The sequence below is a fragment of the Sinohyriopsis cumingii genome, chromosome 4, assembly GCF_028554795.1.
Source record: "Sinohyriopsis cumingii isolate HCF-2022 chromosome 4, ASM2855479v2, whole genome shotgun sequence".
Lineage (NCBI taxonomy): Eukaryota > Metazoa > Mollusca > Bivalvia > Unionida > Unionidae > Sinohyriopsis > Sinohyriopsis cumingii.
This window is the reverse complement of record NC_142964.1, coordinates 23,465,783-23,484,507: the sequence shown is the minus strand read 5'-3', so window position 1 is coordinate 23,484,507 and position 18,725 is coordinate 23,465,783. Positions and strand designations below refer to the sequence as shown.

General features: G+C 32.9%; 1 protein-coding gene across 1 annotated transcript in view; it reads left to right on the top strand.

Moving 5' to 3' along the window:
* LOC149800813 (uncharacterized) overlaps positions 1–18,725 on the top strand; it is a 72,569-nt gene that overhangs the window by 19,922 nt on the left and 33,922 nt on the right. The window contains exons 3-5 of the mRNA XM_089954808.1: positions 3,112–3,189; positions 9,364–9,529; positions 12,274–12,437. Coding sequence (XP_089810934.1) covers positions 3,112–3,189; positions 9,364–9,529; positions 12,274–12,437 — 408 coding nt within the window. The remainder of the gene's footprint in view (positions 1–3,111; positions 3,190–9,363; positions 9,530–12,273; positions 12,438–18,725) is intronic.

The window sequence follows — 18,725 nt, the reverse complement described above, 5'->3', positions numbered from 1 at the left end:
ATGATTTTGTAGAGACTTGATACGACAAGGAGATGAACTTATATTTTTTAAATTGTTCAACCAAAGATGTCTTGATACTGACATACAAACCAGGAATGCGAACATTAACAAAATTTGACATTGGATAGATTAAGGGTCTTCAAACAATTCAATTCGCCTTTGTCTGAGAACGATATCTAGATATTTATAGAAACCCATTGTTCCATAATGCGAATTAATAGTTTCTTTTGTGATAGTGATGTTAAAATGGAATACCAGTTTGTCTGCGAGCATTGAGGTTTTGAATTGCTTTGTAAACAGTAGTTACCTAAAAAAAATTTGTAAACCCTTCACAAGGTAAGTTTTTATCTGCACTGCAAACATGTACATTTAACTCAATATATACAGTTTTAATGTATGTACGTGTGTACTTAAATATATGCACTCAAGCTCCATGATTCATGTAAACAAATTACAAACAATACTGACATAGTGATAGCTCATTATTTGTTCATTGTATATTTGTTCACTCATTCACATGCTTGTTACCATATGTGTATCTGCCCTACCGAGGAAAAGTAAATGTAAATTTTATTTTATGGTCATAAACATAGAATGGAAATACCAAGAATCTTGCAATGTAACCTCTAATGTATATAATACTGATGTAGTTCGTGATGTATATCATTTATATTTCACTCAGGTGATGTATAATACTGATGTATTTCATAATGTGTTATGTATATCATTTATATTTCACTCAGGTGATGTATAATACTGATGTATTTCATAATGTGTTATGTATATCATTTATATTTCACTCAGGTGCTTATTATTTATTAATGTAGCATTTGTTTTGCAATTTTGGCTAACATTAATTACCTCAATAAAGACAATCAAGTAAATTATATTACTGTCTACCTTGGCAAACTCATGTAGTTGACTTTTTATACAATTCAGATGTTAATATCTACCTTGGCAAACTCATGTAATTGACTTTTTGTACAAGTCAGATGTTAATATCTACCTTGGCAAACTCATGTAAATGACTTTTCATACTAGTCAGATGTTAATATCTACCTTGGCAAACTCATGTAATTGACTTTTCATACTAGTCAGATGTTAATATCTACCTTGGCAAACTCATGTAGTTGACTTTTCATACTAGTCAGATGTTAATATCTACCTTGGCAAAATCATGTAATTGACTTTTCATACTAGTCAGATGTTAATATCTACCTTGGCAAACTCATGTAAACGACTTTTTATACCAGTCAGATGTTAATATCTAACTTGGCAAACTCATGTAATTGACTTTTTATACAAGTCAGATGTTAATATCTAACTTGGCAAACTCATGTAATTGACTTTTCATACTAGTCAGATGTTAATATCTACCTTGGCAAACTCATGTAGTTGACTTTTCATACTAGTCAGATGTTAATATCTACCTTGGCAAAATCATGTAATTGACTTTTCATACTAGTCAGATGTTAATATCTACCTTGGCAAACTCATGTAAACGACTTTTTATACCAGTCAGATGTTAATATCTAACTTGGCAAACTCATGTAATTGACTTTTTATACAAGTCAGATGTTAATATCTAACTTGGCAAACTCATGTAATTGACTTTTCATACTAGTCAGATGTTAATATCTAACTTGGCAAACTCATGTAATTGACTTTTTATACAAGTCAGATGTTAATAATTAGCTTGGCAAACTCATGTAATTGACTTTTCATACTAGTCAGATGTTAATATCTACCTTGGCAAACTCATGTAAATGACTTTTCATACTAGTCAGATGTTAATATCTACCTTGGCAAACTCATGTAAATGACTTTTCATACTAGTCAGATGTTAATATCTACCTTGGCAAACTCATGTAATTGACTTTTCATACTAGTCAGATGTTAATATCTACCTTGGCAAACTCATGTAATTGACTTTTCATACTAGTCAGATGTTAATATCTACCTTGGCAAACTCATGTAAATGACTTTTCATACTAGTCAGATGTTAATATCTACCTTGGCAAACTCATGTAATTGACTTTTATACAAGTCAGATGTTAATATCTACCTTGGCAAACTCATGTAAATGATTTTTCATACTAGTCAGATGTTAATATCTAACTTGGCAAACTCATGTAATTGACTTTTTATACAAGTCAGATGTTAATATCTAACTTGGCAAACTCATGTAGTTGACTTTTTATACAAGTCAGATGTTAATATCTACCTTGGCAAACTCATGTAAATGACTTTTTATACAAGTCAGATGTTAATATCTAACTTGGCAAACTCATGTAATTGACTTTTTATACAATTCAGATGTTAATATCTAACTTGGCAAACTCATATAAATGACTTTTTATACTAGACAGATATGTCTGTCTACCTTGGCAAACCCATTTAGATTATTTCTTTGTACAAGTCAGATCTTACTCTCTACCTTGGCAAACTCATCAGGTTGGATTTTTATACAAGTCAGATAGGACTGTCCAGCTTGGCAAACTTGTCAGATTGGATAGTTATACAAGTCAGATGGGACTGTCCAGCTTGGCAAACTCATCAGGGGCCCCGAGTGGCCGAGTGGTCTAAAGCGCTGTCCGTTACGGACCACTGCCATCTCACCTCTGTCTGCGTGGGTTCGAGTCTTGGATTCAGCCAATGTGGGTATGTGAGAAAGCTTGCCAGTAGCTTCTCGTGGGTTGGTGGTTCTTTCCGGGGTTTTCCCGGGTTCTTCCTCCACCATTGATACTGGCCGCCATATATGGCCTATCGTGTGCTGAAAAATGGCGTTAAACCCTACAACAACAACAACAACAACAGCAAACTCATCAGGTTGGATTTTTATACAAGTTAAATGTGATTGTCTACCTTGGCAAACTCATATAATTGACTTTTTATACAAGTCAGATGTTACTGTCTATCTTGGCAAACACATTGACCTTTTATACAAGTCACATATGACTGTCTATCTGGGCAGTCTGATCTAATTTACTTTTTTCAGGTCACTTCATCAGTCTTCTCATTTAATTGCTAAAATAATTGATTGAAAATATTATAAGATCAATCATTAGTATTTTATTTGTTGTCAATATATTGTCCAATTGGTCTTTGCAGCTCACCACAGAGAATTTTGAGAAAGATCTCCAACAAGCCATTCTACTAAGCAAGCTAGAATTTGAAGAAAACAAGCAGGTTGTTGATTAAAATTATTTTATATAATACAGTGTGACCCCGCTATAACACGGTAGTCAGGAGCCATAGAACCCGGCTGTGTTATAAGCAACCAGGTCAGTTAGCTGAAGAAAATGATGCATGTACCCCAAATAATTTGCAGGAGGGGGTTGGTAATAAATGCGGGTAGTAAAATACATGCTTCATCGGCACAGTTGCCATCTTAAATCGATGTATATTAAATGAGAAATACACCTGTAGTGAAAACAGAGAAGGAATATATAATAGTTTACCTTATTTAGAGAACCATGAATTGGTACATGTACATGAATATTGTTTATATATACATGTCTAATGTATAGCATGAATAGAGAGAGTACCAACACCGTGTACTCACCTGCAAATCTAATCATATACATTTAATCCATGATACAAGTGATTTCATCAAAAATATGCACACACAGAGATTTAAAATATTCAGTAATTTTGTCACAGGTCATATTGGTCTGAATTCAGTGGAAAAACATAGCACAATCATGTAACGAATGACGAAGTATGTTTACTTTTCAGTACATCCTAAGTCTGTAAAAGTTAGTTTGCGTTTTAAGCCGCCGTTGGTAGCATTTGTAAGCATCAACTTTTTCCCTGCAAAAAGGAAACTTTCACAGCACAGTTAACATGTTCCAGTCACATTAGAAAATGCAAAAATCCATCCGATTCCATTACTTTTTATTAAGTTTGGTACTGACTTTCTTTGAAGAAAAGTTCTTTGTTTTTATTGAAGACTGTAGTCGGCTTTCTTTGATAAAGGGTGCATGCTTTATTGAAGTAACTGCTGAAGGACAGCTTTGGAATACCAAACAAATGCCCATTTCTTATTGTGGCAGCAACATCAAATAATTGTATTGCATGATTGATTTACATTTGTGGTGGCAGCGTGATGCTGCCTTAAACGCATGTGTCAGAAATTTAACAAAGGGTCAACAGACAATAGAGACACAGGTGTTCTGGTCTGATGATAGGGATTATTACAGAAAATGTGAGGGAGTGTTCTGAAGGATTTAATTCTGAGTGAAAAGAATAGGAATTTTACTTACCATCCACATACAAATGTCAGTCTGTGTAAATATATTAATTATTTGTGAGCGGATGAAAACACGATGAAAGATAGATTACGAGATAATACCTCATCCAGTTCATCTCCGTTACCAGAAATGTTAACAATAAAAAAACGGATATCTCACAACATACATTATTCATGCTAGATGTAAAGCTAAGCGGATTATGATATAACAATCCACTGTTTATATGGTTTGTCAATATGGACATTGAATTTGATAAATTTCAGTGCAGTTTATATCAAATTTGTGGCTTCCTTTCATGGGGCCTCTGAATTTCTCCACTCCAAACCAATGGTTGTATATACAAGTTTAAATAACCAACAATGCCCCCAATAAAAAACAATCGATTGTGACATTGGCGAAGCCCTACACGATCCCAGAATAAACTTTTTTCACGTTATTTTTTGTACTTTTAAGAAGAAAAAACTACTTTTTCGTGTATGAGAAAAATACTTATAAAATTTCAGGAGCCACACCATGATTGACTTGTATTATTCATATGTGATCTCTTCCCCAAAATGATAATAACCATTTTACAATTTGTTCGTACTTTAGAGAAAGAATGTTTTCCTGGTGTACAAGAAAAATACATGTGCACAAAACTTCAGGAGCCACACACGACCGTGTTATATCCAAATTATAACGGAGCTTGCTATAGTGGGGTCACACTGTACTAAGATTTTGTCAGAAGTCAACAATATTCCAAATTTAGTTTGGACCTAATTTAAGCAGCAGATTCAGAAACTGATTTGACCAAGGGCCATAAACCATGTGATAAGGATATCATACAATACAATTTTTTATTAATCATATTAAAATTTCACTATTAATGCAGATGCCAGAATGTTCACAGGCAATTTCTGATACATAAAGCATAATTATTTAAAGGCCATCGTGAAATTTGTCTGTGTTCCCATTCATGAAATTTTATAAATAGATAACTGCTTGGGAAAAGGTTTGGTTGGAAACCAGTCATATGAGCTAAATTTGAACAACATGAAAATGACATTCTAAAAGTTAATGAATATCAAAATGTCTCAACATAGTGAAGAAATTTGATATTTGACCAGTACAATCCACTGGAAATGCTGCAGACAAAATTTTTAAATCTGTATTCCAAATCAGCAGAGACATCTTTAAATATCAACAAGTATCATAATAGTTTGTCACTGATTGTCTTTATGCTAGAGGACTGTAGAAGCCTTTCTAGGTCTATGTCAGTGATTGTCATCATACTAGAGGATCGTAAAAACCATTTCTAGGTCAGTGTCAGTGATTGTGTTCATGTTAAAGGATTGTAAAAAGACTTTCTAGGTCTATTTCATTGATTGTGATCACGCTGGAAGATTGTAAAAACCCTTTCTAGATCTATGTCATTGATTGTCGTTATTCTGGAGGATTGTAAAAACCCTTTCTAGGTCTATGTTGATGATTGTCATCATGCTAGTGGATTGTAGAAGCCTTTCTAGGTCTGTGTCATTGATTGTCATCATGCTAGAGGATTGTAGAAGCATTTCCCGGTCTATGTCAGTGATTGTCATCATACTAGAGGATTGTAGGAACCTTTCTAGATCTATGTCAGTGATTGTCATCATGCTAGAGGATTGTACAAAGCCTTTATAGATACATGTCAGTGACTGTCATCATGCCAGAGGATTGTACAAAGCCTTTATAGGTATATGTCAGTGATTGTCATCATGCTAGAGGATTGTAGAAAGCCTTTCTAGGTCTGTGTCATTGATTATGTTCATGCTAAAGGAAACTATGCTGCAAGTGAAATCTTTTTTAAATGCATCTTGTATTTTAACTTGTGAAAATAGATTTTCCATACCCTGCAACTCCTGATGGTGTGCACCAACATTAATTTTATTTTTTTGGGAGAAATCATGAGCAATTTGTAAGCTAGAACAGCTATAGGGAACTGCATTACTTTTCCAGAATGGGCATTTTTTAGATGGGGGGAGAAACAGAAAATATTTAACTAACTACCATTCATGTGTGGTGTCATGTTCCCCATAAAACCTGGTCAACAGTGTTAAAAAGCTGCATCTTTAAATGGACTTGCATTGTGGCTGGATAGGCTAAATCAGTTTACATAATGTCAGATATTTTTAATGTATTGCAACAGATTAAGTCACTCCAAATGTACTGTTCTCTTAAGTCACTGATATTATTATTATTGATCAGCCTGTGAAAATGAGGTGAACTTACGAAAGGGTGAGGATGCTGAAGAGTGTGTTGAATCTTATATGCTTTGAATCGGGAGCAAGTTTGGTATCTAATGAAAAGAAATTTCCTTACCTGCTTAAATACCAGATACTTTTCATCTTGTGTTATACAAATTAATGTGTATATTAAGCAAAGGCTTTGTACCACATCATGAAATATATCCATTATTAATATAGGAGAAGAAAATATCCTTTGTATTTATGGATTTGAGTATGTTAATGGTGTCTTTACTGTCACAAATAGAATGGTGGCACACTAACTGAGCTAGTAAAGAGGATATACGAGACAACAACACCACCATTAACACCATCAAACCATGATACTGGTTGCTTTACAATCAGTAATAATCGACATCAACATCACCATCTACATATACAAAACTGTTACCGTATTTCATGTATTTTTTGTACCCTTTAATTTTTTGTACACAATCCAGTTATCAAATAACAATTATTTAAAAGTATCATAATTTTTCATACATGTCACTTTGAATTTTTCAAAAAATCAATTAAATTATTGGACATAAAATTTCTACTAAGAAGATTTACATTTACAAAAAAGATAGAAAATACTGTATTTCCATTTTGTTTTTACAAAAGTTAATAATTAATTTTTGGTGAGAAAATACTCAGATTGTTGCATAAGGATAGGCACCTGCAGCATAAGTCAAGCGGGTCACACACCCCCTCCCCCGAAATCATACTGCATATATATATATATATATATATATATATATATATATATATATATATATATATATATATATAAATTCCAACAAGTTTAGTTATGCAAATGAAGCTGAAAATATGTGACAAGATTCAGTTCAAAATGGTTAGTAAATATCAGATTTAGTATCTGCTTACTATACTAACTCTCCTGACCGTGACTGACTGCCCCCCCCCCCACAAAAAAATCCTGATGACCTCCCTCTCACACAAAAAATCCTACGGGCACCCATGTGCATAAGCTCTATTTTTGTCTTTCCAGTATCTATTGGTGTTTATTAACAAATGGACAAAAGGACTTCACAGTATTATCATTAATTAGTGCTCCTTATTAAGTCTGTCACCATAACAAAACACATCATGCATTTTAAAACGAGTTCAGAAGCCCTTTCATGTTTTCTTATCCAACAAAAATTACATCTCAGTACATGCTAAAGTGAAGACCACAGACCATTGGTCAACTAGTCTTATTGTTTCATTATAGTCATGCAAACATAAAATATAAAAAACATTGTCATTTTCCATCGTAAATTTGAAAGTCATGGACTCCGTTAAATCAATTCGTATATATGCATATACTATCTTTTAAGTGCTTGTTCTGTTTTGACTTGGATATAATTAACATTTTATTTCAAATCTATTAAATGATATACCCCTCTTTTATCATTTTTGGTGAGTTCAAATAACAAGTAATGCGTATGATCGCTTGTCCTTATAACATCTGCTGTATGGACAGCAGCTTCAATAGCACATTGACAGATTTTCATATCCCTAAAGAGAGCCTCATTTCAGTACTGGCAGCCTCGCTGATTTGACCTCTTCTGTCCATTCTTGCCCTCAATCTGGTTTCAGTTGGATAACCAAAGTTTAATTATCATGTGAATAATAATGCATAGCCATTTGGTTGCTGTGATAATGCACATCGTAATTAAAACAAGAATGAATTGCTGATTTAGCTGTGTTTATTGATAATGGAATATAGTAGGATTGTAATACATGAGGATTATCACAATCATCAGGTAATTGAAAATAGTCTCTTTTTTTTCTCTTTGCAAAAGTTACAAAATAAAAAGCACCCTGGATAAATACGGTCTTGTACACTGACAAAATTTTGCTTCATCTCTCTCTCTCTCATGCATGCGTGCACACTCGCACGCATTAACTAAAACGTGATTTCGAGTTCTTTATTTTCTATTGCAATTTGATAATGAGATTATTGTTGCTGTAAAAATACAAGTTGCACTTAATTTCTTGACATTGTGGACTCATATCATAGCATACAATTTACCAATATCTAATATCTATAACTAATACATGTTAAAACCATCTTAATCATTTTGCCAACATTACACAACATAACAGCTACATATGCTCTAAATGCAGAAAATCTTGTACAATGAAACATAATCCTCTCCCCCTCTCTCTCTTTTGTCCACTAATAACAACAAAACTCTTTTTGAGTGCTTTTATATTTATTGCAGTTTGGTTCTTGAGTTGAGAGCAGAATGAGACAGAAAATATACATTTACTTTGTACTTTTGTACCATTAGGTTGTCGAGTGGTGTGTGTTCCGGTACAATCCCTTTATTTATCATACATGGTTAGTACCACCAAATGATAATTATTTATTTTACATATAATTTTTCTTACACTGAAATTAATAATTATTTTTTCGTGTTCAGAAAACTACATGAAATATGGTATCTCTATTTGAACAAACTTGTACACATTTTTATTCAACTTGTTGAAAATATTATTCTCCATGGCATATCATTCCTGGGATGTCCATGGTCCATTACTGACACAATTGTTGGTACATGTTGTATTGGTTGTTATAGTAATGTCACAGTGAATTGTACAGTACTACTCACAATGGTGTCAACATTTCCTACAGTATATTATGCATTGTTACTCTTGCAAATTTTGTTGTTGAATCTGTCAGAATGTTTGTTACATTCACAGGTGTGCTCAGCTGTCAGAATATTTGTTACATTCACAGGTGTGCTTAGCTGTCAGAATGTTTGTTACATGCACAGGTGTGCTCATTTATCAGAACATTTGTTACATTCACAGATGTGCTCAGATAACATTTTTATTACATACAGTTTCACTTCTTGTAGCAACCAAAACACTTGCAGCAGCAACATCAAGGCAGGGGAGATACTGACAAAGCTACTGGAGACAGTAAGGAAGGAAAAAAGAAAAAGAAGAAAGACAAACCAAATGCCATGAGTCTTGAAGAATTCAATAAATTATCAGAATCTAAACAGCAGTCAACAACAGACAGTGAGTACTTAGTTTCATTGCCTTCCACGTCTACATTATTTTCATCTTACATGTGGAAAGGGGTTTGTAATTTGCACAACCTTGTAATGGTTAAGGTAATCATATTCAGTGTATTTGTATATGTGCAACATTTGACTTGACAGAGTTGACAGTTTTATGGTGATTTGAAAAGGTATGTATAAATATACTGATCATAATTTATTTTTTAGTTAAAGTCTGCATATACCTTCCCATTTGTTTGTACTCTTCTACCAATTTAAAAAAAACAAAACGAATGAGATAAAATAATGCACAGAACTTATTTGGTTCATTCATTGATTTAAAATTTCAAACCTGATGATGACCAGGGGGACCTAACAATATTATCAGCTGTGTGTTTCATACCACATGGAAGTTTTCAGTGTCAAAGATGATCCTGCTCACCGGTCATTTTCTATTCCTGGACAAGTCCATTTTCAGCAAAGGGTTGGATGCATGACTACATATGTATGTATATGAGATGTGTGTGTGTGATTTGAACTTTTAACATAGCTTTAACAATGTTCCAGTCATATCACTATGATGTCTACAGTGTAGCAGTTTATAGTGATATCTAGCACTGGGGCATCATGCCGCAGACATGTAGCATGATGTCCCACCCAGTCACATTATCCTGACACCAGGCCGAACAGTCCTAACACTAACCTCTTAATGCTGAGCGCCAAGTGAGGCAACTGTTAGTACCATTTTTTATGTCTTTGGTATGACAAGGCCATGGATCAAACCCACGACCTCCCGCATCCAAGGCAGACACTCTAACCACTAGGCCACCGGAGCAGTTTATATGAGATGTAATATATGAGATGTTATAACGTCATCTGCTTCCAATATTTACAATGCCAAATCAAGCAAATGAAAAGAATGACATCTACAAATTTTCCTTTCACGTTGATTTACCTAGTGGTGTAACTTCTATGTACATGTGTGTAAAGGGGTATAACTCTCAACGTTATGCTAATTTACAGAATTATCTGGCAGTTACAGCATAGGATGAACTATGTCAGTTGGTTGTCTGAGGAAAATAGACTCGCCCATAGTGTACGCAATATGGTGTTGTCTTAGTACAGAAACTCTGGTAAGCATGCAGCACACAGATGATAACAGTATTCAGGTCACCCTGGTCACAGTCAGGTTAGAAATTAGAAATTATTGAATGGAATGACTACGTTCTGTGCAATTGTTATCACATTAAAAATTTTCTTGATTGACATCGGTAGGGGGTACAAACAGATGGTGATTGATTAAAAAATTATAGATGTCTTCAGAAGTTAAATATATATGAATTAGCGACAGAAACTATAAATGTCTTCAGAAGTTAAATATAATATATATGAATTAGCCACAAAAACTATAGATGTCTTCAGAAGTTAAATATAATATATATGAATTAGCCACAAAAACTATAGATGTCTTCAGAAGTTAAATATATTATACATGAATTAGCCACCATAACTATAGATGTCTTCAGAAGTTAAATATATATGAATTAGCCACAAAAACTATAGATGTCTTCAGAAGTTAAATATATATGAATTAGCGACAAAAACTATAAATGTCTTCAGAAGTTAAATATAATATATATGAATTAGCCACAAAAACTATAGATGTCTTCAGAAGTTAAATATATTATATATGAATTAGCTACAAAAACTATAGATGTCTTCAGAAGTTAAATATATTATATATGAATTAGCCACAAAAAACTATAGATGTCTTCAGAAGTTAAATATATTATATATGAATTAGCCACAAAAACTATAAATGTCTTCAGAAGTTAAATATATTATATATGAATTAGCCACAGAAACTATAGATGTCTTCAGAAGTTAAATATATATGAATTAGCCACAAAATAGTTTCATAGTAACTAAAAACACCTGGCCCAGGTTTCAAAAATTTCTTATAAAATTGATAATTTACTTTATCCTGTTTATCATACATCAAACAATATTCATGTCTTTTTCTTATCATATCTAAAGCAATATTGATCTATTTTTTTTATATCTAAAACAATATTGATATATTTTCTTATCATACTTAACAACGATATTCATATATTTTTCTTATATGACAATATTTGTATATTTTATTTACCATACATCTGACAGTATTCATATATTTTTCAGATGTACAAATAGCGGAAAGGCTACACAACAACAATTTAGTTTTGAAATTGAACATGTGAGAACCTTGTTATTCTCAATAAAATAAGTGGAGGAAACCCTCATTTCCTTCAAGATAAAGTAAAACTCTTAACAGAAGAATTTAAGATATTATGGCTGTATTTAAATCCCTGATGTCTCATGAATGTTCTCTGAAAAAAATGCGTTGTTAACAATCAAGCAGTAAGAAAGATATTCAAAATCTTAATTGAGGAAGGAAGTTTGAAATGTTTAGTGAAGCTGGGATCTATTCTAGATCAGCATGCAGCATTATGATATAATACAAACTAAGTCAGCAGGAAACAGGCTAATCATATTGAGTGGACTTGATAAGTTTAATATTGGGATCATTGCAGAACAGACAAAGGACACAGGTTCATGAATTAGGTGACAGAGGACATGGTCAAGAAAAAGGTGACAAAGTATAGGGAGTCAGTAACTGAATGACAAAGGACACAGGGTCAAGAACTGGGCAGCAAAGGACAAAAATTGCAACAAAAACATGATCCCATGCTCATGGCGCAACTTAAATCACTTTTTCAGATCTGGATGGTGATTTCCTTCCTCCATCACAGCAGGCAGTCAGGATTCCCCCTCCTCAACCAGCAGCCCCACATTCCCAGGAGGGAGACCAATTCTTTGAGAGTATAGACAGTGATGTCAGTAGAATTCTGCGCCAAGAAAAAATGCAAGAGGAATACAAAAAGGTAGCTAGGATTAAGGCATTTAACAAACCTTGGGTCCATGCTACAAATGCATGGTAAGGTTTTAAACATTTTTATTTGTTTGTAATAGAAACTTACAGTCATCATCTACATCCTCTGGAACCTCAATCTCTATCCCCCCTCCCCCCAAAATATAAATAAAATTGTCTAATATATATCAGCTTTCCTCTGTGAAGCATTTTAAAACAATATAAAGTTTTATGAAATAACTTTATCTCCAGTTTAGATATTTTTCCCCATTTTATTTGGAAGTTGAATCCAGTAATTAATTTGGATAAAGGTTAGGAGTTTAAGATTAATTCTGGTGTCATTTGTTATAAAGATTTTTTATACTTTTCATATGCTATAGAGGAGGAGGCATATGAAACTTACTTTTCCATCCATATTACATATATCTTACCATATTCTGTGGAAGGATCTTATCACACTCACTGCCTTCCATCTATTATATATATATATATATATATATATATATATATATATATATATATATATATATATATATATGCCATATTTTTTGAAGGGGCATATGGAAGTCACAACCTCTCATCCATACTGTATTATTGCTAGTACATCTTGCCCATTTCTTTGTCCTGTCCATCCATACAGCATGCATTTCATTTCCACACTATATCATTTGAATGACTCAGTGGATGGAAGCCATATTATTATTTATATCAAGTTGACCTAGTTAAGTTTGATTCGCACATGAGTATCTATAGCTCATTTGGTACAGTGTAAGACTCGTTATCCGAGGGTAATCGGTTCTATGCAAGTCCAGATTGGCTGTCTTTGTATGTCATCCAAGGGTCATGAGTTCTATACCAGTCCAGTTGGCTGTCTTTTTATGTCATCCAAGGGTTAGTGGTTCTATACCAGCCCAGGTTGGCTGTTTTTGTATGTCATTCCGGGATCATGACTTCTATGCCAGTTCTGTACCAGCCCAGATTGGCTGTTTTGTTTGTCTTTCAAGGGACATTGGTTCTATACCAGTCCATGTTGGCTGTCTTTGTATGTCATCTGAGGGTCATGAGTTCTATACCAGCCCAGGTTGGCTGTCTTTGTATGTCATTATAGTGTCAAACTCATAATCCAAGGGTCATGGGTTCAGTACCAGCCCAGATTGGCTGTCTTTGTATGTCATCCAAGGGTCATGAGTTGTTGTGATTATGTTCCTGTCCAGGTTGACTGTCTTTGTATGTCATCCAAGGGTCATGAGTTCTATATCAGCCCAGGTTGGCTGTCTGTTTGCCATCCAAGGGTCATTGGTTCAATACCAGTCCAGATTGGCTGTCTTTATGTGTCATCCAAGGGTCTATAACAGCCCAGATTGGCTGTCTCTTTATGTCATCCAAGGGTCCTGACTTCTATACCAGTCCAGATTCGCTGTCTTTGTATATCATCCAAGGGTCATGGGTTCTATACCAGTCTAGATTGGCTGTCTTTGTATATAATATTAAAGACACTTTTTTAACATTTCCTTGACATGGTCATGCCAGTAATATGTTAGAATTGTTAAAACTTACAAAACAAATCAAACTGAGTTACAGATTTCTCACTTAAAGTCTTATTGAGAAATAGCTTGTTGTACTTCTCTCTTAAATCATTAAATTACAGTAGGTATTCAAATATATGCCCCCTCCCCATTTTTTCCACAATAAAAACTAATTCTTGCTTTGTCAGGACTTATAGATCTGTATATAACCATTATGGCATGTCCAGATAATTAACACTGTGTATGAGTAATACAGTAAAACCTGTCATTTCCGACCACAATCGTAATGCATGGATCAATTTTACTATATAAATGCTCTGTTATGAATGACCACCTGCTCAACGCGACCAGCGACCGCGATTTCTTGGCAAAATATGCATTTTGACACTGCTATGAACGACCGCCTCGCCAAAAAAACAAAACAGATTGACACCACTGACCTTAACTTAATCCTTTGTAAACACTAGACCTCAGGATAAATGTAGTATGCAAACAAAGCGCACATTAAATAACACTATAGTTGAACAACCATATATTGAGATAAACACCTCTAACCATCATTTAATCCTTTGTAACAAAGACTGCATAAATAGTAAAGATTGCTCTAATAAAGTAATTAAAAAGAATTTGTCTTGCTACAGTACCAGTTTTGTGAAATTTACAACTCCAGCGTACGGTGTCATTTGTAAACTGCATTTGTAAACTGCAGTAAACCAGACTAAAGTACATGTCACTAACTGCCATTGTAGTGCCGAAGTCATGTGAATTGCCAGTAAGAGTAACATCAAAGGGAGTAATGATGGATATACGCAGTCAATTTAGAAGTTTGTATTTTTTCTTTATCTTTATGAAAACTCACAAAATGCCAGTAGTCCTTATGTCCCAGTGAGAAATTGTTTGAAAGGGCTTCAGTGTAGGTTTGAGTACATCGTTTGTCTTTCCAGTTAATCCATAAGGCCTGGAGGGTGAAAGAGCTCATTGTCTTTAATACTAGTAAGTGAGAATCATTTCCGGATTTTTTTAAAATTATTTTTTATTTCTTTTGTTAGTGTTTCACCAAGCCACCATCTGTTTACCTGGGTGCAGATGGTCACAACCTTTGTTTATCGAGCTATAACGCTCTTGATTTAAACTTCGTCTCAGAATAAATGTATTGTTTCTTGATGAGTTAATTATGTCTTTTGGCTTCATTCATTGGTACGTAATATATATTTATTCCACAGTTCCCCAAAACCTGATAAAAACCGATAGTCTTTATAACATCAACACTAATAACAATGGCAGAACCTCCGCTGAAAAAAAGAAAAATTTTAACACTGGAAGAAAGGATTAATGTCATTGAAAGAAATGAAAAATGGGAGACTGCTTGCAAAATAGCAGTCAGCTTAAGCGTCGGTAAAACGCAAGTTCAAAATGTAATCAAAGACAAGGAGTCCATTAGAAACGAATGGCAGAAAGGTGCACAAGCAGAGAGGAAATATGCCACGGCACGACGGACAGTTTACGGACATCTGAACGAGTGAGTATGGGAGTGGTTTTGTGTTGCAAGGAGTAAAAACATACCAGTAAGTGGAAAGTTGATTCAGGAAAAGGCAGTAATTGAGATACATGTTCAGACCAAACAGCTGAGTAAAACATGTCAACAAAGTATAATGGATTTTAAAAAAAAAAACAAGTGAATAAGTGTATAGAATTATATACATCATATCTGTTCATTTCTTGTACATATTAATGTGATGCTGAAATATAAATTTTATTCTTGTTGTTTGATAGATGTATATCTTTATTATATAAAGATATTTTGAGAGGAATGCATGCAATATTTAACAAGATTTATGAATAAAGGATAGGTACATGTACAGTGAGTATGGGTTTTATTTATTTGTCAACAGTGCTAACTATTGACCCTGAAAACCAGTCCATTTTCACACACCTCTTATGAGAGACCACCTGTCTTGAGAGACCGCTTTTGGTTGGCATAAGGGGCGGTCTCTCATAACAGGTTTTACTGTACAACAACTGTTAGAAAAATCAAATAATTTATGAGTTTTCAGTCAAACAGTGATGTATTCAGTTCCCCTACCTCCCATCAGAATTTGCACCACTCCCTGGACATCTAATAGAATAACTATGGTATGCACAGTAAATTTGAAGGACTTGGTGAGTTAACAATAAATTTGGTATAGGGTATAGTAAATCATATTTGGAAATACTGGACAACAGCAACAATGGTGCAGAGAAAATGGTCAACAAATTTATGTAACAATTTAGCTAGTAAGCTGGAGTTTCACTTTTTAATTTTGCAGGCTTACTTGGCTAATTGTGAAATGTTGTCTCCTTTCATAGGACTTAATATCAAGAATATAAATATCAGGTTTGATTTGCACCTGTTGGAATGAAACTCTTACCAAGTTACGGTCCCTGTTTTAGAAAATTTTCCTGGTTATGTTTCTTAACTTGTACCCTATTATTGGTAACATCTTTGTCATATGGACCTGTTTCAAGTTTTATTATGTTCCTGTCATCATGAACAACAGAAGAAAAACACAAATTACTATAACCAAATGCAACCAGAATTTAATTTTTTTAAAAATATTTTTGAGTATGATTACATGTAGAAGTTCACTTAAAATTGTAATATTCTTGAGTATGATTACATATAGAAGTTCACTTAAAATTTTAATATTCTTGAGGTTGATTACATATAGAAGTTCATTTAAAATTTTAATACTCTTGAGGTTGATTACATATAGAAGTTCACTTAAAATTTTAATATTCTTGAGGTTGATTACATGTAGAAGTTCACTTAAAATTTTAATATTCTTGAGGTTGATTACATATAGAAGTTCATTTAAAATTTTAATAGTCTTGAGGTTGATTACATATAGAAGTTCACTTAAAATTGTAATATTCTTGAGGTTGATTACATATAGAAGTTCATTTAAAATTTTAATATTCTTGAGTATGATTACATGTAGAAGTTCACTTAAAATTTTAATATTCTTGAGGTTGATTACATGTAGAAGTTCATTTAAAATTTTCATATTCTTGAGTATGATTACATGTAGAAGTTCATTTAAAATTTTAATAGTCTTGAGGTTGATTACATATAGAAGTTCACTTAAAATTGTAATATTCTTGAGTATGATTACATATAGAAGTTCACTTAAAATTTTAATATTTTTGAGGTTGATTACATATAGAAGTTCATTTAAAATTTTAATATTCTTGAGGTTGATTACATATAGAAGTTCACTTAAAATTTTAATATTCTTGAGGTTGATTACATGTAGAAGTTCACTTAAAATTTTAATATTCTTGAGTATGATTACATGTAGAAGTTCATTTAAAATTTTAATATTTTTGAGTATGATTACATATAGAAGTTCACTTAAAATTTTAATATTCTTGAGGTTGATTACATATAGAAGTTCATTTAAAATTTTAATAGTCTTGAGGTTGATTACATATAGAAGTTCACTTAAAATTGTAATATTCTTGAGGTTGATTACATATAGAAGTTCATTTAAAATTTTAATATTCTTGAGTATGATTACATGTAGAAGTTCACTTAAAATTTTAATATTCTTGAGGTTGATTACATGTAGAAGTTCATTTAAAATTTTAATAGTCTTGAGTATGATTACATATAGAAGTTCACCTAAAATTTTAATATTCTTGAGGTTGATTACATATAGAAATTCATTTAAAATTTTAATAGTCTTGAGGTTGATTACATATAGAAGTTCACTTAAAATTTTAATATTCTTGAGGTTGATTACATATAGAAGTTCATTTAAAATTTTAATATTCTTGAGGTTGATTACATATAGAAGTTCATTTAAAATTGTAATATTCTTGAGGTTGATTACATATAGAAGTTCACTTATAATTGTAATATTCTTGTGCATGATTACATATAGAAGTTCACATTTTGAAATTCATTTAAAATTATTAAAGGCTCTTATGTAAGTGTTCATTTCAAATTATGTAGAAGATCTTCTATCAGTGTTCATTTAAGATAGATTTTTAGTATTATTAATAATGTGATACCCCAACAACCTCTTGGGTTACCGGATCGATGATGATGATGTTTAATAAAATTAATAATAATAATGTGTACTCAGTACAGTCCCTAATCTTTAAAAGCTCGAAGTGCTTTACAATATTAGATAACACATAAAAATATATACAACAACAAGATTACAAGAACAAACACCATGAAATTACAAAATAAAAACATGCTGACAATCATTAAGAAAGACCAGGGAGGTGTGTTCTGTTCTTCTTACTATAAGGCTGATCCAAGCAGCAATTTTTTGAAGATTCTGTAGTAAACACTGAAACGAACAGACAGAAGTGAAATTTACAACAGTCCAATTTTAAAAGTATTAAAGAACACAAGTGTTTCAATGGCATCACCCAAAAGAAAATTGTGAATTTAGCTGATGCATCTCAGCTCCAGATATGCAGCCTTGCATATGTTCATTACATATTGATGTAATGATAGCATACTGTTGAGAATAGCACATAGGTTTCATACTGACTGTAAATTTAATGTTGGCATTACCGATGCTTGTTGTTTGAGGTAAAGGATATGAATGATGAAGTTTTTGCATGGTGATGCAGACTATACTTTGCTGAAAAGACTATTTGAACTCAGATGAGAGACAAGTTTGAATAGAACTTTTTTCTTTTTCCAAGATTTTTTAAATGAATGAGAGGTTAGAAACAGGTTGGTAGTTGATTAAATCATTCAGGTGAAGTGTTGGTTT